This window comes from Poecilia formosa, unplaced genomic scaffold (assembly GCF_000485575.1).
Source record: "Poecilia formosa unplaced genomic scaffold, Poecilia_formosa-5.1.2 Scaffold2, whole genome shotgun sequence".
Lineage (NCBI taxonomy): Eukaryota > Metazoa > Chordata > Actinopteri > Cyprinodontiformes > Poeciliidae > Poecilia > Poecilia formosa.
Window position 1 is genome coordinate 5,284,596 of NW_006799941.1, and position 23,425 is coordinate 5,308,020.

The following is a 23,425-nucleotide window of genomic DNA, read 5'->3' on the forward strand; positions in this document are numbered from 1 at the left end:
ATTTACTCTCAGGAGGAGGTCAAGACTTTAAAAGATGTACCTGTTGCGCTGACATCCTGGAGAACTTCAAAGTTGGGTTTTAAAACTTTGTCATCGCGATGTTGTCTAACTTTCTCAAAAGAGAAAGAGAACGCCGTTCCAACAGTTTTTTTTTTTTTTAGAGTGTGAAACTAGCTAGTAAAAATGTTTTCTTTTAAAGTCTACACGTAATGTTTTCCAAGCCAGCCATCGTTGTTTACTTCCTGGTTCCTGGTCAAAGCTCTCACCTGTTGCCACGCCCCTTAATGACGCACCTTGGAAACGAGTTTTCACGTCAGACCAAGTTACTAAGTACAGCCGTGTAGCTAAAAGTTTTACTCGACCAAAAGTAGCTTTACTTCAATATGATTTTACTCCAGTGGAAGTAAAAAAAGATAAGCGTCCAAAAAGTGACTTAAGTAATAAATAAAATAGATTTGATAAAATAACAATCATATCTTGTTTGGTCACAACATATGACTTAATTTGCTAAAAAGGATTTTATTGAGACAAACTAATAGGCTACTATAAATAAGCTCAAATTCAGATATTTTAAAGGATAAAAATATATACATATGAGTAAAAATAAATGAAATCCAAACAAAAAACTTCAAAGAAACACATTTCCAAATATAATTTTGCATTTTTTTAAAATAATCTAGATGTGTGTTGGTGTTTGCTGAATATTTGGTTGAAACATTTTCAGCGAAGTTAATAAAGTAGCTGGAAATCTAAGCTTCCTAGTCTCACAGGTGTAGACTTATCCCATTGACAAGATATGCTGTATACTTACTTGCCCTCCAAATGCCACAGCAGACTTGGCAGAGAGAAAATAACCTGAGAACCAGGAATGTTCTGTCCATGCCAGGATTCTGACATCGCCATATGGTGTGTGGGTGTATCTGTGCATTGTTGGTTAAAACATGATTGTTCATTATCCAGTTAAGTGACCAGAAGTTGGTACATTAGCCAAAATATAGCTTACAATAAGAGTTACTGCAAATATTATTCAGGAAATAGAAGAAATTAAATACTGTGCAGTATAACTACTCTGAGAAGTACCATTTGAAATAGAACAACAGTACAAGAAGCACAAAATACCAAATATCTTAAACAATTTTGCAAAACAGACACATGCAATTCATTTTCTGAAATTTAAAATCAAAACAATTCAGTCCTTTAGACAGATTCAAATTCATCAAGCTACATGCACAATTAAATTTCAGTCATTACACAACACAGTAAAGTTTATTTTGCCAAATAGTAAAACAGTTTATTTTCACAGATTCCATCAAGTCGTGAATGAATGAGCATGTGGTTGTAATCTGGAACAGAAAGAAACCCGCAGCAGAACCCGGCTCTGTCTGAACACCCATCCATCACAGTCATACAAGCTCACAGAATTACGCAAGAGTAGATGAAAATGTTGCCAGTTATCAATTTAACAGAAATAATTAGTAAAGTGTTTGGTTATTGGTGCATGGTAGTTGGACATTACATTTATTACAATATGTTTCCAAATAATATCTTTTTTGTGAGTATCACTCTAGGCAGTCAAGTACCTGCAGTGGCAGCTGTACCACAGTTTGAGAACCATGGGATGTTGTCATCGTGACCCCCAAACTTATGCTTGAAACCAAGGAGGCGAAACTCGCAGGTAATCCCTGGACATATCCCACTCAGTCATGAATTATGATATAAAACATTGAGATCATGTTTAAAATGTATGACCTGTAGTTAATTTATGACAGCTCCTTATGTAACATTCAATGTCTTTTTAACATCCGTGCTGCAGCACAGTTTCCACTACCTGTATTTTGTAAGTTATGAGAGCATTAGAAATCAAAATTACTGAACTCTGTTTCCAAAGTTTTGTTAGAGGTCAGGACTATTAACTTGAAACAATGAATTATTAAACTGAATATCGTAACCTGGGTGTTGCGCTGAATATATTTCCAGATGGAAGTTCACATGCAGTCATTATGGGCATCAAAGTCATTAAATTGTGTCTTTTAATAATGGATTTTACCAATAATATTACAGTGAAATTATTATACAACATCGATGATTTAAAAAAAAAAAAAAAAAACAGGAATTAGTTTCATTAATCCACACAAGAAATATATATATATATATATAAAAAAAAAAAAATAAAACAAAAACAAATGCATACATGATGCTGCACTAATATTTAGATAAACATCCATCAGCAAGTTGCAGAGAAAACAAACTGCTTGTAATCATTAACAAGGTTTTGGAGGAGATGTTTGACCACACTTCTTATCATAGGTAGTGGAAATAATTTAAACGGTGTGGTTTCAAGGCCTGCTCCTGTTCTTTTTAAATATAACCTCTGCTTTTTTCAATCGGGTTAAGGTTAGTGCTATTCCCAGAGCACCTAAGCCTGTGTTTTCTTTTTCTCTCTACAAAAAATGTTTTATTTTACACATGCTAACGATCACTGGATTACTTGTACACCAAGTTGTTTCCCAGTTTTAACTCAGTTTCCCTCAGATACAAGCAAACTGCTCATGTTATTTAACAATGCAAGAAATGCCAAGTTCAAAGCCAACTATTAATTCCACAGCAAAATCATTTTAACATTAATACTTACTGATAGGGGGGCCGATAGCAAAAGGCCTCCTCAAAAATGAAAGAGGAATTAAAAATTGCAGCTGCCCACAAGGACAAGTCAAATGCCTTCTGGAGGATAGTGTTATGATCAGACCAAGACAAAGCTTGGCCCTCTTGAACAAAATGACAGGAACTGTGTGAGGAGACCCAGAATGGCGTACAGTGCTAACTGTAATGAATGCCAACTTAGCTGGTTCTTTTCACCAAGTGGACGGAATCCTAAAACGGAAAGCTGTCATCAAATGTTTCAGTCTCACTTTAAATCAACAACCCAAAAGGTTAAAACTGTTGTTGGAGAACAATAAGGATCCGAAAACAAACAATACAAAGCAGGTTGATGATTAAGATTGTGGAAGTACACCCACCTCAACCCCAATGTAAATGAATTAACTTAGTAAAAATGCCCGGTCCGTGCCAGGAAACGGACAAATTAAATGAGTGCTTCCATTTCTGATTACAGGGTTTAGACTTCAGAATATTATTAAATTATGTAGCTAAAATTGCTGGAATAAACCTGAAGGACCTTACTCACATGTATAAGACTAAGCCAGCTGTAAAAGAAAAAAATAGATGTTAGAGCAACAGGATCACCCTCTCAGTAATGGCTTCCAGTTCCTTCCCTCTGGATGCTGGTATCTTCTCCCCAGGTATAGAGCAAACAGATTAAAAACTCACTTGTTCTTGGAGTCACAAAGTTGCTTAATGATCTTGTACGACCCAATAAGGTTTTATGTCTCATAAATGTATGGCACTATGTAAGGCTGACTGCTTTTATTCCTGCCGTGCATTGTAATTGCCCTTTCTATGGCATAATAAACGAGATCGATTGATGAGGAAAAAAAGGTCAAATATCCAGAAATAATCATAACAAGTCCTTGTTGACGGCTACAAAAGGTGTTTGGCTTTTCTCAACCCTGCTGAAGTACATTTATATGAATATGTGGAATAAGTGTATATTTTCAGCCAGGATGTATAATTGCAAATCTGTCTTAATTAGACAAAATCTCAAAGAAATCGCAACTTGCCATCATGCCGAGGATGGCTGCATGTTAGCTTCTCATCAGAACTTTATGTTAAAATAACAATTGTCCACATGCTATCACTTTCTACTCAAGCTTACTGACTGAAATGCAGTGCATGTAGAACAGAATAGAAAAACATTGTTTTTTTTTTCTTTCGTTTTTTTGATTCATTTTGTGCCGTAATTTTATCAGCCACAAAAATGGTGAATCAATACCCCATGGCTTCAGGTGTGACAAGTGTTTTGGGGCGGGGGGAATTGGTGAGGCCTGCCAGTCTAATCAGCAGCCCACCAGCTGCTACTCCTAGTTACAGTTAAACACCATGAAAAGAGCCTGGAGTATCTTAAATCCAGTTGAATGTATTAAAATCAATCATCTTTCATTTCATTCTTGTATTCTTGGATAGCTCTGACTAATTAGAAAGAAAACAAACACAAGAGACCGGAACCATATTTTTTTAAGTCAAATTTATTTCAGATACTATGAAAACATCAATGTATTTTTTGATGATTTTGATGTGTTTTGATGCATACATTCAATAAAAAACAAACAAAAAAAACATAAATCTTTTCACTATTTAAATATTAAGACACTATAACGTTAAAAAGAAGCGCCGGGAAATTCTTTTAGAAGGTTTCCATATTAACTCCCAAGCCAAGACTTATGAAAAGCCTCTCTTTGTCATCAGAAGTGAATGAGTCCTCACTTGCAAAGGGCCATGTGTTTGATTTAGAGAGTTTCCCAATACCTTACAATCTAGCATGACTAACCACACATGGCAAAACAAAGCTGACGTTAGTTTTCAGGAACAAAGGAGCTAACACAGGAAGGGGTTTTGGTGAAAAGGGAATTCACTTCCGATCAATAAAGCTCAGCTCAGAGAAAAAAAAAAAAAAAAGTAAAATCTCAAAGCAATTCATCTCCTGTTAATGTGATTTATTCATTCTGATGGTAATGGGCTTTGAGTTAAGCTAGTTCATAGTACTTTCCTGACTCAGGATCAAAATAGCAGTTGAGGCAAGGATCATAGAGGAGTTTCAAATATTCATCTCCATTCTCCTCTTCTTTCACCATGCTACCCCCTCCTGTATTAAAGCCAAGAAAACCACAGTGAAAACCTCATATTTAGAACATGCAAAATGAAACAAGAAAGCATTGATTCCAATCATGATTGCACAGATTTATTTAGGGTCTTTTTTTGTTTTTTTGTTGTGTTTTTATTTATTTATTTATTTATTTTTTTGTATTTTCAGTAGCACTGCAGTGCCAGATGCGAATAAAGGTCTACTCTGTCAACTTTTAATAGAATACAGCTTGTATGGTGACCTTCAGACCCAGGTGGATTTAAAAGTTTTCTGCCGCTGCCATTTTTTCCCTAATCAATCAAGCCCTAAGACACCCAGACGCAGAACCAAATTATGAAGCCGTAAAGAGATTCCCTGTAATCCCCCACTACCTTAAAGTGCAGAAACTGAGCTGTTAAACTGACAGGCAGTTAAATGCTAAAAAGGTTATGGAACGCATCGAGATGAGCATTTTACGTTATTCGAACGTGGGCAACAATAATGAAAACTAATTATGTGACACGTTGTGAGAGTTTTAAAAGTGATGTAGTAAACTGGAAAGGTTTCATCAGTTAACCTTGCGGATGTGTCTGGGGCGGTACAGGCCTGTAATGAGCCTGTCTCTTCTGACCTATGGTGTTATGTGAAGGACAGAGAGCTCCACTCATGACTCTTTTTTTTTTTTTTCTTTTTCTTAGGCCTAATTAGATACACTTTCAGTTGCTGTCCCATCTTCCTGCCCGCATCCTTGGAGGAAATTTAACATCTCTGAAAGCTCTTTCAGCAGCGACTGTTTCCATTAGCTGAATGCTTTCGTGTAACTAGTCTTAAAGCAACAGACTGTTTGCCATCTTCCCTACTCCCAAGGACATAAAAGGCAGAGCGGGGGTAAAAGGACTAAAATGAAGGTTACCATACCTCTGAGTGGACTTTCCCAATTGTTCTCTGTGTTGCCTGACCTTCTCTGCTGGCTGGGAGGCATAATAGGAGGGCTGAGCACGTCCATCCACTCTCTGGGGAAAAGACCATAAAGCCAGACAGTCATGACAACACATACCATTACACTCACCATCTTACCCTATGACATTTTAACAATGGAGTCCCATCATCATGCACTCTCAGAAGCCCATCTTAGATTCCATTGTCCTTGAGCCACTTCTCCCGCAGCCTCGCAGATTTACCTGAAGGATCACTTATTAAATTCTGACTCCAGCTGCGACTTCCAAGTATCATCACATTGTGACTACGAGTCGGGGTCCTAACCTCGCCTGTTTCTGTGGGAGCATGACTTCATTTCTCCCCAAATGAGTGCATCCTCCCCATCCGTGATGCACGCAGGGCACAACTATAGATCTTTCACTTACCAGTAAATGAAAACACTGCTCCTTTAGCACGGCGTGAATGATTGCAGCCAGGGAGGAAATATCGCAAGATGAGTTATTACTCGGAAGAGATGCAAGATTCATTTGTTAAACAGCATCCATAATCATTTTTGGGCTATACATCAGTTGTGCAATCAACCATTAACATCTTGCGCCTCTGGATAAGAGCAAACCAGAGCATATTTAATGTGGAATTACAGTATAATCTTCTGCACAATATTCGCCTGGCAGCAGGAGATTCGAGCGTTTGCCTCTGGTTGGTCTGCCTTCTCATCCAGAAGTGCAATGTTTGCTGCTGTCGCTCTTCCTGAAAACAGTTCATCCACTTAGGAGGCAAATTTTTCATGGTTTGTTTACTGCTATATTTTACAGCGCACTGCCAGCAACATGACATATTTAAGACTGCTGTCAATTTAAAAGAAAAAAAAAACAAAAAAAAAACAACAAAAAACAAACTATTTTGCATAAATCCAAAGCAGATTTTTTAAAAATCTACAAAAAATGAACAAAGCAGATTTATTATTACAGAATTTTGCCTGATTGATGGCACCATAATGATGCTAGTTTATTTGGTAATTACAAGAAACAACTAAAGCAAACATCCACCAATTTAGACTAACAGCTGCAAGAAGAATCAAACATCTCAGATTCAGTTGAATCCTTTTACAAGTCTTCTGTGAGCGTTAGAGTTTTGTCCCTTCCTTCTTCTATTTTGTGCCTGGAAACAAACCATTTTGTATATATGTAATTAAACTATAGTTTAATAGTCATTGTAGTAAAGAATTTTCAGAAATAGTCATTAAAAAGTCTCACATGTAATTGTAGTCATTCTTTCACTCATGCCAAAGTCCAGGTATTGCCCTAATCCTCCATGCAAGGCGGATGGCAATCGATACCATAACAAAGAAATAAAAATAATTTAATTCAATTTGTGGCTTATAAACGTTACATAAACACTCCATTCCTATTCGTTTTGGTTCTGATCCTCATTTGAGTCAGTCTTATAAAGCCTAATAAAATTCCAGTTGGAAGTCTATGACTAGATTCTCGAAGACAAAAGCACAAAACAAGTAAATGTTCATGCATGATCGGGAAAAAAAAAGTCCTGCAGTGGAGGACATCATTTACGTCCCCAGAAAGGTTTTGGTGCAAGGTCGCAAAACTGCAAAAGAACAAAAAAAGTGAAGAGGCAACATCACCAACACCAAACTAAATATTCTGTTGGATTTATATAGTTTTACACCTGTACAGATCTGACCTCTCCATGCATATGAAAATAAATTATTTTATTTTTGTTCTAATACCTTTTAAGCAGTAACGTAAGTGAGCTTTTCTAAGGAGTTGATTTTTCTGTGTAACAGAAGCATTTACCGCTTTCCAAAAACCACTTTGACTGTTTGATGGGCAGGAACATTGTATAAAAGTTAATGGAAGCAATTTTCAAGGACAAGGGTCCCTGCAACCAAAGTGTAAATTGGACTTCAAAATGTTAAGTGGGACTTGGCAAGAGTGATTAAATTCTTGGAATTTTAATTTATTACACTCCAAATACAGGCGTAGGATAAAGAGAATAATTCCTCTTCATTTAGCGTGTGCAGGTACGCTGCCTCTGCAAAGTTAGTCCGTGTATTGAAAGTATGCTTTCCAAATAGCTCCCAGAGAAAAAAATAAAATAAAATAAAACACTGTTTGCTTTACACCTTCACAACTCCACTAAAAGTTCAAACTTGTATTCGTTTAAATATCTTGCAATTCTAATTTACGTTTAAGTATTCCTCTAATATTCCTCTAATTTGCATTTTCTCATGCGTGCGCCTGCCAGCATGAGAGATAATAACAAAACGCATGTCATCATGTTAGATTTTAAAATAAGCTGCCAAAGAAATACATCACGTTACAAAAAAAAAAAAAAAAGAAGAAGAAGCCATGGCAACATAAAGCTCAGAGACTGGAGCATTTTTGTTGTCAAGGAAGCTGTAGCTCTTAGCAGAGAGAGAAAGAATTACAGCGGTGCCAGGATGCTCTAAAAACATTATAATAGTATTCACTGTAAGGGTGTATGAGGATGCAAAGCCTTGAAGAAAACAAAGAAAACAAGCAATCCTGCGCAGCTGCTATTTAATATGTAAATCATGACTTGCCTCTAAGTCTAATTTCAGCATTACAGCTGTAGATGCTGTAGAGCTGCGTGTTTGAGCTCCCAGTCAATACTAATATCCATTTCTGTGGACATTCAATCAAATAACATCCCTTCACTGAGCAGTCATACAGTTTGTTGGTTAAATACAACAAAAAGGGGAAAAAAAAAAAAAAAACATCCATCTCGTTTGTTCCTGCAGCCAAGGAAATATTTTACATCTGTTCTTACAAATACCACAAAGACTATTTAAACACATGGGAGACAACATGCGTTCTCGCCGGGGTACCTTGCTTTTCATCAATAAATCAGAAGCGTTTGGGTGGGTGGTTGGAGGGAGTTGCATATTTTGCAGTAGCACGATCTGTGATGCAACCCCTTTGTCTTCCTTTGTAACACATCACATGGTTGTGTACACCCGTAAAGAGATGGACAAGCACAGAGACGCGGCTGTGCTTTAGCGAGTGCTGGCGCGATATAATGTCTGCAGAAGCCTCCAAGGACAACTGGATCCATTCATACACTGCCACAGCAGGGCGCTCAGATGGATAAATAGTGCACAATACAGCCCAGATAAAGGCTGGGATTCAGTCTCAGTGAGACTGAGCGGTACACTGTGACATGTTTGCAATGCTAGATTATTTATCACTCTTTGTTTTTATTGTTTTTTTAATGAAAGCAACAGATGCATTAGAGGAGGTTTTGAACCTATTTTAAAATAACTCAATCCGCTAAGCTTCCTTCTCTCCGAGGACCAAAACAAATTTGACAGACAGTGAGCATGAAGAGATAGCACAGCCCTGTTGGAATGCCTATTTTCTGTGATGTAAACGAGTTGAGGCCAAGATAAACAACTTCTGAACTTTGCATGCCTTTATTGTGACCTAGAACCTATACAACTCAACTTAAAAAAAAAAAAAACAACAACAAAAAAACAAATTAAATATTTTTAGGTGAAAACAGAAAAGGTAAAATATTGGTTTTAGATACCTTCAAGCTGATGATGCATCTTTTCATTTTGTTATTGTCTTTTTGAATAGGGGCCCTATCAACATGGCACATCTTGACTTGGTATTATTTGCCCTCTCCTCTAAAAATCAGACTCAGGTCTGGACTCTGGCTGGCTCATTCTAAGAACCTTCCTCCGTCGAACCCGCAAATTCTATGGCCGATTTGGACGTATAGGTTTGGGAATTATTTTGCATGATTAGTTGTCTAAGAAAAGCCTGTAGGTTTTGCACTAACATTGAGCTGTAAGCAGAACTCCTTATAATTCCCTCCATCTTGACTTATAGTCCCAGTTTGAGCTGAAGAAACAAAAAGCTCAAAACAAGATGCTCCCCCCACCATGCTTCACTGTGAGAATTGGTTATTTTTTATGATGTTCAGTATTATTTTTGCACGACAAATGTGTCTTCCACAAATAATTATGTGGTGTTATTTGTAGGGCACAACAATGTTGAAAACAATTCTAAATGATCCACATTGTTCTCAGTTTTTTTAATCCACTCTACATTAGGGTTATACAATCAAATTTTTCTCACCTTTTTGTGAAAAATTACAAAATGACACATATAAATGATAGGTGTGAAACATTTCAGACCGTCTTTCCCACCAGTAAGAAGATTTTTGTTATGCAGCAGAAAGTAGTTCAGCTTTAAACTTAAATGAAGCCTGGAATTATTAAACAATTCCTTCTCCTCCAGTAATAAGAGGTTACTACTTAGAATTTTATTCTTTTTGAATTTCACTTTAATCTGCAGGCAAGTAAAACAATGTTGGCCATGTCTAATTGTTGTTCTGCATTAAAGACAACTGAATCTTCTGCACCACAGAAAGGGAAAAGATGTGCTCTTTTAATTTTCAGAAGCTCAAATCAAATGTGTACATCAAATTTCCCAGCAAAATTAAACTTCTTATCAGATAGTTTCCAGATATGAAGCCTGCCACGCATGATAATCTGCTAAAAACAAAGAAAAAGAGGGGGGAAAAAAATGCCATTGTGAAAATGACAACAGCAGTTCAGGGAGAAGAAAAGCACAGTACCTGACATACTCCAAGTTTATTTGGAGTCTTCTGAGAGCAAGATAAGCCCCAGCCTACACATCCATCTGACAGTTGACATTTAGAGTAAATATTGCAGTCACTGGTAACCATCTGATTGTGATTTTCTAACTTTCTTTTTTTTTTTTTTTTGTATGCCTAACTCTGGGCTTCAAGGCCGTTTGTTTCTAAGGCAATGCATGATGTACATCAGTGGTGCTTACAATTTTAAAAACTATTGTCTTCTCTTCACCAAGGCTATTAATAATCCAATACGCAAAGAGGTTAGACGGCATGTCAGTTCTGTTTAATGGGAGCAAGTCTTTTCATAGTAAGACACTGGAGTGCAACGCATTTGAGTGTGCGAAAATAATAAAAAAAATAAAATAAAAAAACCCATGTCCTCATCTACCCCAAAAAAGTTTGTAGTTTATATTGTATTTTAAATAAAAAAAACAATAAAATACACGTCTATAGAGAGACGAGTTCTTTTACCTTGGGTTTGATTGAAGCAAGGGGTTCATTTCCTTCTGATAATGATGTCCCTGATTCACTGCCTAGATGAAAAAAAAAAAAAAAAGTCAGAAGCTGCTTTAAAATGTCACCAATGTTCAAGTTCGGCACATTTCCAGAAATTCTTGTTATTATTTTGTCACGTCAATGACATGTCAGTGTGAAGAACAGCACTAAGTATGTGATTTAGAGACAAAAAAAAATTATCTGCATCAAGAGAGAAAGATCTTCTTTTTTTTTTGTCCTGGATGAGTAATGAAGGTTACCGTTTGTCAAACATCGATGCTTCCAAAACAGAAAGTGGCAGTTTTCCACAGATAATTGTCGCAGGGCATTTAGCCTCTCTTCTGCACAGAGAGAATTTCACAAAATCAGATGTTTGTAGCAGTTGTAAATTAGAAGGGACTGAACTTAGAAATTGGGTAGGAAGGGGACATAGTATTCCAGGAAAAATACTGAGGTGTGGAGGATTTTGCAAAATTTTACTCCTGTTGTGTTATATTGATATTCTTCAGTTGATCTTCATCGGTGCGAATGAGATTCACTTCGCGACCCAATAACTTTGCGCCATTTTACCTTAAATAAAAAATAAAAAAATCACTGGATGCCGCTGTGGATGCTTTGGGTCACTGCCTATCTGTTCAATGAAACAATGTCATCCGATTTGCTGCATTTGAGTCTATCAGAGCAGAGAGCACAACTTATTTTCCTGCATAATACCTTTGAATGCTTTGGCCCATCGGATCATCAGCAGACACTTGTGACCCGGTGACAACACAAGCCATGCGTGTCCTTGCTATCTTACTTTCTCCACATGTTTCCAAGTTGATATATGGTTCAGATCATAAGCCATTTTAACATTCCCTTCTCCTATTCTGTATTCAGCATACTGGTTAATGTCGATCTTTTGCCCATTAAAGAATGTTGTTCTTGAGGAATGGTGAATGAATGATTTGCACCTCAGGGTAAAGTCTCAATATTTGCACTAATGAAGTTTCATGACAGATGTGGATAACGATCCACCGTTCTACTCTACAGCATTCTTCTCTTAACTGCATTTTTTTCTGAGGAGCTTTTTCTTTAATATTGAAAGCTTTGCCACCACAGCTGTCTCCTATGGACCTCTAGGTCCTTTAATGTTGTTAAACTCAAAGTGCACTTTTTTTTTCTATCACAGAATGTACCAAGCTGTACTGTTTTTCTTTTTCTTTCTCATTCTCAGCGTTCCTGCTGTCTCTCTGATAGATTTTGATTTGTTTCTGCAACCTAAGGATGGCTGGTTAAACTCGCACTGAGAGCTTGTTTGACTACATATTGTGTGTCTGCAGCCACAGTTTCCAAATGCAAATACATCAATTTCATAGCTGTTCTTCCCTCAGTGATGAACAAACAGCAAACAAATGTTGTGTGTGATCTATAAAAAAAATATTGCAGTTGAAAACACCTGTTTTTCTCAATGTAGTTCTTTTAAAAGATATTTTATTTTCTTTCTAATTGTACTGTGTTGTGTTTATAATGGTAACTGTTAAGAAAGAAAACTATTAGCATGTTTCTTTTGGTAAATCATACAGGTAAATAGGATACAATGTTAATATTTTTAAAATGCTTTTGTATTATGTTATATTAAACAGCTAAATAATGGGCCCTGCCCCTGTCGAATAAAATAATAAATTAAACTTAAGTATATCCAGGATTCTTTCTATTACAGAGCTATAGTCACCAGCCGTTTTATTAGGTACACATTGCTACAACTAAGTTGGACCCCATTTTTCCCTTCAGAACTGTTTTAATACTCATTTTCTTTACAGATTCAGCTAAGTGTTAGAAACACTCCTAAGAGATCTTGGTCCATATTAACATGACAGCACGAGCATCTCACCGTTGCTGCAGAGTGGTCAGCTACACATCCATGATGCAAATCTCTCCACCAGATTCCTGAGGTTCTCTGTTAGATGAGCTCAAGCAACTGTGGCGGCCACTGGAGTACAGTAAACTTATTGTCACAGTCAAGAAACCGATTTGAGATTACTTGAGCTTTGTGACATTACCCTGCTGGAAAAAGCCATCACAAGACGGGTATACTCTGGTGTAAAAAGGATGGTCAACCAGCAGTACTCAGCTAGCTGTGTGAATTAAAGCCTCGGTTTTGTGTTCTTAGCTGACAGGAGCGGTACCTGTGTGGCCTTGTGCTGCTGTAGGCCATCTGCTTCAAGTTTTGATGCACTGACACTGCTGCTCTCTGGTTGTTTCCTCTTATTTGGACCATTCTCTGTAAATCCGAGAAAAGGTTGTGCATGAAAATCCCAGTACATCAGCGGCAACGGCCATGCCGCCATTCAGCTTCACTTAAATTCCCTTTCCTTACCATTCTGATGCTCGGGTTGAACTTCACCGAGAAGTCTCTGGATATCTAACTGAATTGAGTTTCTGTCATTGGATTTGCATATGCACGAGCATGTGTACCTAATAAAGTGACCGGTGAGGGTACACTTCTCTATGACCTATTATGAAACTATTGTTTAGTATCACAGCTTTTGAAATTTGGATAAAAAACAAACAAATTCAAATGTGTCAGAGTTAAAACGTCTACAAACCCATTTCTAAAGCGTTCCCCAGATAAAACTATAGAATCCAGAAGGCAGTGCACACTTGCTTTAAAGTGATAAACCAGCCCATCTGGTCCCTGACCTTTCTGCATGGCGAGCATACACTCTGGAAATCGCATTTCTTCTGACAGGGCCCCACCCATGTTTTACATGGGGTCTTCAAAAGGCTGCCCTGTGGCAGGTGCACGTGCAGCCCTGCAGCGAGGGCAAACCAGAGGAAGACAGCTTTGAATTCATCTGCCGACATGTACTTTGATTTATTCTCTGCTTTACACCCGTTCTTGCATCCTTGAGAAATGCATATGGACCCATAAGATCTGTATTTCCTTTCGCATTTGTGGAGATCCATGGTCAAATTCAATGCACTCTTGTCTGAGAATTAAACCATGCCAGTGTGGCTCCTATTATCAATGGAGTAATTTCTGTATTTCTGGAACATGTCCCTCAGGTCGGCATTATACTCAGTGTGAGAAGTGTCTTGTGGAGACACGGTTCAGAATATCAACTCACGTCTCCAACACAAACTGTACAACTGGAACTACTCATCACAAAAGGCACACGAGAAAATGAAGAAGACCTAGAGGGAATTCTTACAAAAGCCTATAGTTCTTTAGTTCCACATTTCTATGTAATTTATGTATGCATCATGCTGGCTGGTCAGATTGGGGCAAAAAGTTATTTTTGTGTTGTACAAGTACATTTCCTGGTTCTACACAAAGATACACTGCCAAAACACAAAATCTTATCAGCTGTTATTGTCCTAGTTTTTAGTACATATTAGTACAATTAAAATAAAACTATACTAAAGTACAAGAAACTTTTCAGTAAGATGTCTGAGCTTGTCTTAAGTCAATAAGTCTTGAGTGTAGATAAAAACTATTAGATCCATTAGCAGATTTTTGTTTTCACTTTTGAGAATAATGTCTTGTTTTCTGTTTTTAATTTCTTTTAAGGGCATTATTTGAAGTGTAACAGGCTAGCAAGTCAAAAAAAAAAAAAAAAAGCTAGGATTTTTATTGAAACCAAAGAAAAGAGAAGAAAAACAGAAACACACAAGAGATCTAAGAACCAGAACAAACAGGTGGGCTGTGAAAGGTCAACACAACGAGATCAAGGCATCCATAAAACAGAAAAGAAATAATAATCTGATGTATAATTCAAAACTAAAACAACTGCAAGAAAGGCAGAAACAAACAGACAGACAGATCTCGCTGAGGCTAAATACCATATTATAGTCTCAGGAGTGTTTTTGAGTGTAAGGGCTATTTTATTAGAAGACTTTGATGAAGAAACAGGCACACTGGAGCTTTAGTCTTTGCATTGCTTGATTTAATTTGGTCCGTCTGATTTGTCCCACTGCCTTTTTTATTTAATCTTGTAGTAGCAACTAAAATTGCACCCTGTGGAATCCCAAAGGTAAAATGGACTGACGATGACATGTTACCTGGAGAGGACTAGGAAAGAAAAACACCCAGAAACTGAAGGTTAGGAACCATGTCAGTATTCCACTGTAACATAAAAAAAAATGTTTTGTCATGTACATTTTGTCATGTAAACTTAGATAAACTGGAATTTCAAACAAAGCACTTGCATTGAACAGAACACAGAAGTGCATCTGCTGTTCTATAACGTACATCATTTATTTTGAACAAACACTATTTTCCATTTGCCTGACACTAAAACGTGGTTTGAAAGTTCAATTCAGCAGCTGTAGCTGATGCACTGATGGCATGTCTGACACACAAGTTGCTGCTGAGTCTCTCAGAAAAAAAAACAAACAAACAAAAAAAAAAAACATACAAGACGACTGGCTTTTACAGCTGACATCTCAATTGCTTGCATTGTCTCACTGTGTTATCATCAGTGATCATGGAGCTGTAGTTTATTATCGCTCCACCTCACTCCACTTTTGTACATTAGGATCTTGCATGCGAGTAATGCGACCCTGCAAAAACAGAGAAAACCTTAGGAGCTGTGTTTGTCTCTGGTAAAATTAGGACTTTTTGGGAGCACAACAACAACAACAACAACAAAAAAAAAAATTTAAACATTCAGTAAGAAGCTTTTAATAAAAGCATGCATTGCAACCCCATAGGCAAACATGTTTAAATAAACCACAGCAGAAAATTACTGTTTACCTCAAGAGCATTTCTTTTAATCAAGGCTGTTTTCGGGAGTTGAAAGGTGTCCCAACTTGTCTCATGGCTGTTCTCTTTCATTTTCTATATATGCAGCTCCAAGTGTTTACTTCCACTGCTTACTGCCCGAACACATTTACAGGCGAGGCAGTAACAATGAATATTTGCTCTTAAGTGAAACAAACGTGTATTGTGTAGCTCTAATTGAAACCTTGCTCAGCCACGGCTTTCAACTGTAATTATATTACAAATTTAAATGAAACTTTATTGGATGTAAAGGAAAATGTAATACAAGATGTATTAATTAATACGGAAGGCTATTTTCTAACTCGCTTATCTTTTAACTATGTTTCATGAAACATTTTGTTGCCTCAGTGTACGTCTTGTTTTACGAAAGGAAGATACAGAAAAGTCAAACTGTAGAAAAGCTGTGTTAACACTACAAAGATAAAAAAGCAGAAGAGAAAAACTGTTCCATATCATTTTCTGTACTCAAAAGTTGACGTGGGAGGTGCTGAAGTTGGAGAGTCAGAGAGGCCAGGAGGTTCTTAAAAAGACACAGGCAATTTCAAAGTGCCAGATACAAGTATAATGCAATGTTAACTTTATTTCAAGTAGTTTCTGATATATGCAGCATTTTCACAATAAGTGAAGGTAGCATAGTTACTTGATTGTGCTATAAAATGATACTATGTGCCTGGAAAATGAACAACTCCTCTTCCCCCTTTATTTTATAAAGTCTCAGTAATGTAGAAAAAGAAAGTTCTGAAATCAGCTGGCAGCTGAAGAGAACCCAGAATCAGCTAGAAGCCATATCAGCAGGTCAAGCCCTGAAAAAACATCGGTGGTCAATAATTGGCAAAATTACAAAATGTCTGACAGGCCCTTGTGTGTTTTAATCTTAACATTAAAAACAGTTTAAAGTTTGATTATTTTTTTTATTATTATATGTTGTAGTTAATACATTCTCCCTTCAGGAGGACAGATGTAGATTTGATCTGACTGGCCTGTCTTTCTGCCCGTGTGTGTGGGTTTTTCCTCACTGGCCTGCAGCTACAGACAACACCTATCTAAAACCAAGCATGTTAGGTTAATTACTGATTCTGAACTGGGTGTGAGCACAAGTGGGTGTCAGTTCACCATTTTGGCCCTGATGTGGTGGGTTTACTCCACCTCCTTCCCAAAGAAAGCTGGGAAAAGAGCCAGTCTCTCTCTTACAAGATAAGTCACACACCACTAATGGATGTATAGGTTTAATTTTTACAATAATATTAGAAATGTAAGTTTTCATAAACCTTTTAACCAACATGAAATATAAGCAAAGAGACCATTGTGTTAACATTTTAGCAGTAAATTGGACTTTTTCAACACGAAGGTTACATTAGGGTTAGGCTACGTAGCCTCTATATTAAGTGCTTTTATCCACATAGTGTTGTATCTGAACACTGGAATCTCTTATCTATTCCTCCCAAAGATGAGAAAATGTTTGTGGCGGCATGTGACCTCCTATAGGAAAAGTGCTGTGCCAAGCTGTTTCAGAGCTTCCTCTCCTTTTATTCTGTCAAGCTGATCCAAGTACTTTAGGTAAAAAAAAAAAAAAAAAGAACTTTTTTAAAAGACGCTGATGTCATCTCTGTTGCTACTTCTCAGGCATCTCACCATAAACATAAAAAAAAAATTCACCCTGGCAACTACAAAATGGAGCCGAAGTCAGTCCGCCTTGAATTGTTGTGGCAGGATCGGTCAAGAAAGGCGTTTTCATAACAAACAAAGGAATGCCCCATTTGTTGGGGAAGATTGTCAGGGCACTCTGTGTTGCTGGTGATTGTTGAGCTTTTATCATCGTGCAAGTTGCAGGCTTGTCATGAGCTGTTTAGTCAACACTGACATGTAAGAAAGCTCTTTTGATGAGGCGACTGGATGAAGCTCTCTACAAACGCTTTTGTGGCATTTAAAACACCGGAGTCTAGTCGTATGTCTTAACCATTTAAATTCTTCACAGCAACTGTCATAGTCAACTTGGCAAATGTTTTTGGTGCAAGGGAAGAAAAAAAAAAATCCATTTTTGAAAGAATAAAAAAAAAAACATTTCTTGGTGTTGTCATGTGTTATATGCTTTTGGGCATTTTGGGGGTTCTGTTTGAATCAGACTTCCATCTGTGGTTATTATTGTCAAGATAAAAGCAAAAGTATTAAATTTATTTTAGCTTTTTCCAATTTTTTCACTGAAAACACAAATGTCATTTGCCAAATTTAGGAGAAGACAGAAGAATACATGATTTTCATTTTTTTTTTTATTTGCAAGCAGAGATCCAGAAAATGTGGCATGCATAAGTATTCAGCCCCATTGAAACAGATACCCCTAAATAAATTCCAGTTTAAACAACTGCCTTCGATAATCACATATTTAGTAAATAGTCCACCTATGTGTAACTGCAGCTCAGTTTAAATCCAGCTTTCTTGTGAAGACCTTAGAGGGTAGGTTAGAGACCATTACTAAAAGACAACACCATTAAAACCAATGAGCACAGCAGAAAATTCAGGGAGAAAGTTGTAGAGAAGCTTAAAGTAGGGTTTGAAATAAGCCAAGCATCGTCCATGTCACAGAGCAATATGTTGTTGACACTTTGGAAATGGGAAGATTACGGCAGAATCGCAAAGTTATCCAGACATCCACCTAAACTTAACAGCCCTGGGAAGGAGGTCATTAATCTGAGAAATCAGCAACCAAGAGGCCCATAACTCTGGAGCAGCTGTAGAGATCTACAACTCAAGTGGGAGCATCTGTCAACTATTAGTTGTGGACACTAGAGTCTGGTCATTCTGGACCAGTGTAGAAAGAAAACCAGAATAGAAAGAGGCTCATAAGTAGTCCCGTTTGCAATTTGCCACAAGCAATGTCTGGAAAGTAGAAAACATCTTACAAAAAGCATTTTTGGTCAGATGAGACCAAAATTAAATCTTATTGAAATACATGAAAAATGCAATATGTGGCAGAAAACTAACATTGCACATCACCCTGAGCAGAAGAGCCCCACACAACTGCGGCCTCATCGCACTCTTCGATTATTTCTTTAGCAAGGAAAGAGGAAAATTATTTAGAAATTATGGGAAGATGGATGGAGCTAAACACAGGGCAATCTTGGAAGAAAACAAGTTTCAAAAGACTTAAGACTGGAATTTAGTTTTTCTTTCCAGCAGGACAACAACACTACACATACAGGCATACTGACACTAAAAGATAACCTCATTGTCTTTTAGTGTCAATAAAAACCACTTTTAGACTCAGACCAAAAATACAAAGATAGCAAAGACCTCAACACCTTGTAGCTGTCGTCGTGGTAAAAGACGGTTTTGCAAAGTGTTGTATCAATGGGCACTGAATACAAATGCAAATAACATTTTATGTAACAGTTTCCTTCCATCTTACAATTCTGCACTACTACATATTACTCTAGCAAGATGCTGTAAATAAATCCACTGAAGGTTATGCATGATCGTTTCTAACTTCAACTTCATTCACTTTAACTGAGGCAGCCTGGTGGTTTCAAAATAATGAAGAGGAGATCTTATTACACAACAGAGCTGACTTCTATTAGTCTGCTTCTGACAAAATGAGGAAGGAGCACAAAAACTTTTGCAAGGCACTGTGAAAAAAAAAAAAAAAACGCCACAGAAAATTATGCATAGTCATGTCTCACTTTATGTTCTTTAGTTCTCAGTTTAATTGAGGCAACATGCCCCCCATGTTGCCTTGTTCAAAATAATAAAAAAATAAAGAGCTACCCTTTCTCTGAAAATATGTTTCTTCACAGTCTAACCACAGAGCAGAGTCCTGATAAAATAGGAAAAAAATATTTAATATATTTGAAAGGCAATGTAAGACTTCTTTTTGCCCCCCCAAAAAATCCCCTACCTATAAAGTCTGAGACCACATGTAAATGTGACACCTAATTTCACACAACTGCTTAATCTACAAGTAGACTGCTAGTAATGCAAGCCTCGCACAGCATCGCCCGGGGGAGAACTTCTGTCTGGGCTCTTACAGTGGCTGCTGAAGCAGTGAAACCAGCAACAATGGCACGAATGACAGCGGTGGGAATCACTGAAATCACAGCATCCAGGGACAAGAAATGGCTTGTCATTTCCTGTGAGTGCCTGCCTTTTCTATTAAGGTTTCATGATTATCTTCTGGTTCTAAATGCATCACTTCATTTTTGTTGGAGGTTTTATTTGTTACAGTGTCTCCAAATCTATATCTGCTCTCACAATGTGTTGTGCTGTGTTTCCATCTTCTCTTTATTTAAAAGCATTTTCCCTATATACTGTTGGTGGTGCTGTTGTCATACTGTGCATATTAAGACTTTTAAACAATGCAACTGACTAGAGATCACTTCTGTAAATCTCTCTCAGTCCTTCGGTAAAAACTGAATCTCTTGAAGGCTTCAGGAACTTGTTTTTATATATATATATATATATATATATATATATATATATATTATTGGTGACCATATCTGTGTGTCCTCAAACTAAACCACAGGATGAAAATCCCTTTGGTACCACTTCTGTTTATCCCAGCACTTTAAAGGAAACCTGCATGTACAGAGTTGCCAACAGCCCCAAAACCTGAGCTTCTGTGATGATTTTTATTCACTGGGGATTCTACAGTGAAGCCAGCAGTGTTCTGTCTTCATAAAAGAGTCGTGCATATGCTAATGGATCATAATATAATGACCTTCAGTAGCCAAGAGCAAACTGCACCATCTTTGAATTCTGTAAAGACTTCTGGGGGATAATTTCAACTGACCTAAATAATTTTCAGTCACTGAGGGTGCTGCGGATGTGATGCCAGTGTACTCATAAAAGCAGGAAAAGCCCAATAAAAGTGCTACTATCTTCTCAATCCTTTGTAATGCAGAAAGCACTGTAGAGAAGAAGATGCATTAGCACTTCAGGGTGGCATATGTAGGGGCTTGAAATGGAAATTAGCAAGAGTGAGGGTCAACCGGGGTCAAAGGAAATATTTCAGACAGAAGGACAACCTACTAATGACTACATCACTCTGCTGAGCAGGGTTTGTTAGGAAAGAGTTAACGAGGGCTGATGGAAAGTATCAGAGCGTGATGGCGCATACTTGTGAGATGTGGGTCCAGGTTGAGGCGTCGTCGCTGCTCAGGCTGATGCTGACATCACACTGGTGGACTTGAGATGCGCTGAGGGCAGGAGCCCTACATTCATCTTCGTCCTGCTGTCTTTTCAGGCTTGCCAGCATTTGGAGTTCCTCGTCATCGTCTTCACACATCCTTGTGCTGGCGTGCAGTTGTGAGGCATAATTACTCGACTCAACAGTCCTCAGAATCTCATTTTCTTCTCCCTTTAAATTTATTATCCATAAAAGATAGAGATCACTCATTTGGAGGCTATCAATTTTTTTTCAATTTTTTTTTTTTTTTGCAAGCTACACACTAAATTCAAAGACGTGACTAACAGACCCTGTTTATTACATACCCCTTGAACTTTTCCACAAGTTGTTAGGCAACAACAACAAAATTAAACGCATGATTTATCAATAAAAGCAAACAAAATTCACACTCATTTATACACCCACATCCCGGTTTTGATGCAGGACGTCTGTGAAAAAACAGTTTCCACTACAGGCTCTCAGCTGGGCTGGGGCATAAACTGCTCATTCTCATGCATCTTAACTTTCTCAACTCTTTTTTCTTTTGGCTCTGCATTTAGTTCCACTAGTCTTTCCATCAATGCTGACCAGCTTCTCTGACCCTCTTGAAAAACAGCATCCCCAAAGCATGATGCTGCCGCTACCATGTCATACAGTGAGGATGGTGTTTTTAGGTTTTTAGTTTTCCGTCACTGCAATTTTAATGTAGAACAAAACAAAACAAAACAAAACAAAAAAATCACTTGATTTTTGCTAACCCAAGCACCTTCATGGATGTTTGTGCCCCTTACATAATCTTACATACTTACTTTACAACAACCTTACACTACTGTTGTTGCTTTTATTTTTATTTTTTAACAAATCCTTTATCTTTGGAGGACTAATAGGTGTCCTGTCAACAGATTCTTGCACCTCAGCTGCTCTCTGACAAACCCATGAAGCCTAAGCAGAGCTGTATTATGTTGGGATTACATTACACACAATTGCCTTTCATTTACTAATTAGGTGACCTGAACTGCATCTTTATAGACTTATAAGGGCAGAGACATTTTAGATTCTTGGCATTCATTTTCCTTCTACTTAACAATTACTGGCCACTTTGTGCTGGTCTATTATTATTACTATTGTTATCATTATTACAATAAAACATTGACATTTGTGATCCCACATTGTAAAAAATGGCAGCTTGCCACTTTTTACAATGTGGCAAATTGTCAAAAGGTCCGAGGTGTATGAATCTGTAAGTACTGTATTCTTTGCAGTCAACATAGTCTGAAAAGTTTAACTGCAGCCTGGATGCCAGGCAGACATTAAGGTAGTGCTGGACTTGCTCTGTTGCTTTAACCCTCTTTAAACAGTGCATCTATTGATTTAGGAGAGTCCTATGGTAACTTGATTTGTCAGACAAAGTGTAAGGGACTCTTGTGGCGAATCAATGGTAGTCAATACACTGGAGCTGCAGGAGGGGAAACAAACCCCTTGTCATATTTCTCTGACAACATTTCACTCAAAGCCATCACTGCGTGCTGCCTGCTGGAGTTGGCACAAATCAGCGGTGAGGAGTTGCACTGATGAAGGATGCTGCGATATCACTCAGCAGAGAGTTGTGCGCATGCAAAAACCAACAGCTTTGATACAGAACTTGCTTCAGGCCTTGAGATCACTTCAGCTGACTCCTCTCAGATCCTAGATGTGTTCGATATAAGCAAGGGACTCCCCTCAATTGTTGCTATAGTTTAATCCTGAAACACATTTTTGGTAACCCCTTCAGTTGTCTGAACTAACAGTGATCATAGCTGATGTAGAAACAGGTAGGCAGCTTTACAGGATTATTTATACACTTTATACTTTTACACATTAGCTTACAACTATAAACAATAATGTATTTTACTGCGATTTGTGTGACAGATCTGCACAACACAGTACAAAAGTGTAGCCTGGTAAAAGCCCCTTGTTCTCTGCTTTGCTTCGTACAGAGGGTCTGAAACCTCGTCTATTTAGAAACAACTGCTTGCTGCAGATGTTGTCCATGTTGAAATTTAAACAGTTGGATCTGATTGTGCCCAGTCACTAACATTTGGCCGAGACATTTGTAATGCTCCAGCTCAATTGTGAAGGAAGCTACGCCACGAGTTGTGTGCACTGTAAACAACCGTACCCCTGCTGCAAAGAGAGAAGCTCCAAGTTTAATTGTTCAATATCTGGAAAGCGCGGCCAACATGGACTGAATGGCTTCGTTCACTTCCTCTGCCACCGTTGCCAAGCTACAACCACAGGGCAGACTACAATTCAAAAACAGCACAGAAACTCATCGCCATTCTTCATAACTCCTCCTTCTGTTTGCTGATTGGCCAGGGTGAAATGGATTCTGAGAAATAGAGCTCAATGGGGCAAAACGCAGACGGCGAAATGAAGGGCGATGAGAATAGAGCAAAATTGCATAGGAAGGCATTGGCCAGGCCAGCGTAGATATGAAGTGGAAGGAAAATTAAACATGTTAATCTTTTTTTCCACAGATAAAAGTCTGGAAAGTGCAGGATTCATTTATACTTAGCCCCATTAAGTTCACCACCATCTAATCTAATTGAGCTTGAGCTACTGTACAAAGGAGAATAATTTCAGTCTCTACACGTGAAGAACTGGTGGAGGTTTTCCCCCAGAAGAATGCAACTTAAGCTAAAGGTAT

General features: G+C 37.8%; 1 protein-coding gene across 5 annotated transcripts in view; it reads right to left on the reverse strand.

The window, feature by feature from the left end:
- Positions 1 to 4,595: 4,595 nt before the first annotated feature.
- cfap20dc (CFAP20 domain containing) overlaps positions 4,596 to 23,425 on the reverse strand; it is a 40,621-nt gene continuing 21,791 nt past the window's right edge. For 2 of the 5 annotated variants that reach the window (XM_016671246.1, XM_016671266.1), the window contains 4 exons: positions 20,692 to 20,931; positions 10,796 to 10,857; positions 5,657 to 5,751; positions 4,596 to 4,759 (listed from right to left, as the gene is read on the reverse strand). In XM_016671246.1, coding sequence (XP_016526732.1) covers positions 4,641 to 4,759; positions 5,657 to 5,751; positions 10,796 to 10,857; positions 20,692 to 20,931 — 516 coding nt within the window. In that variant the 3' untranslated portion in view covers positions 4,596 to 4,640. Of the gene's footprint in view, positions 4,760 to 5,656; positions 5,752 to 10,794; positions 10,858 to 12,692; positions 12,866 to 12,987; positions 13,083 to 15,046; positions 15,365 to 20,691; positions 20,932 to 23,425 lie in introns of those variants that run through there. The other 3 variants (XR_001662047.1, XM_016671263.1, XM_016671256.1) reach the window with 3 other exon arrangements.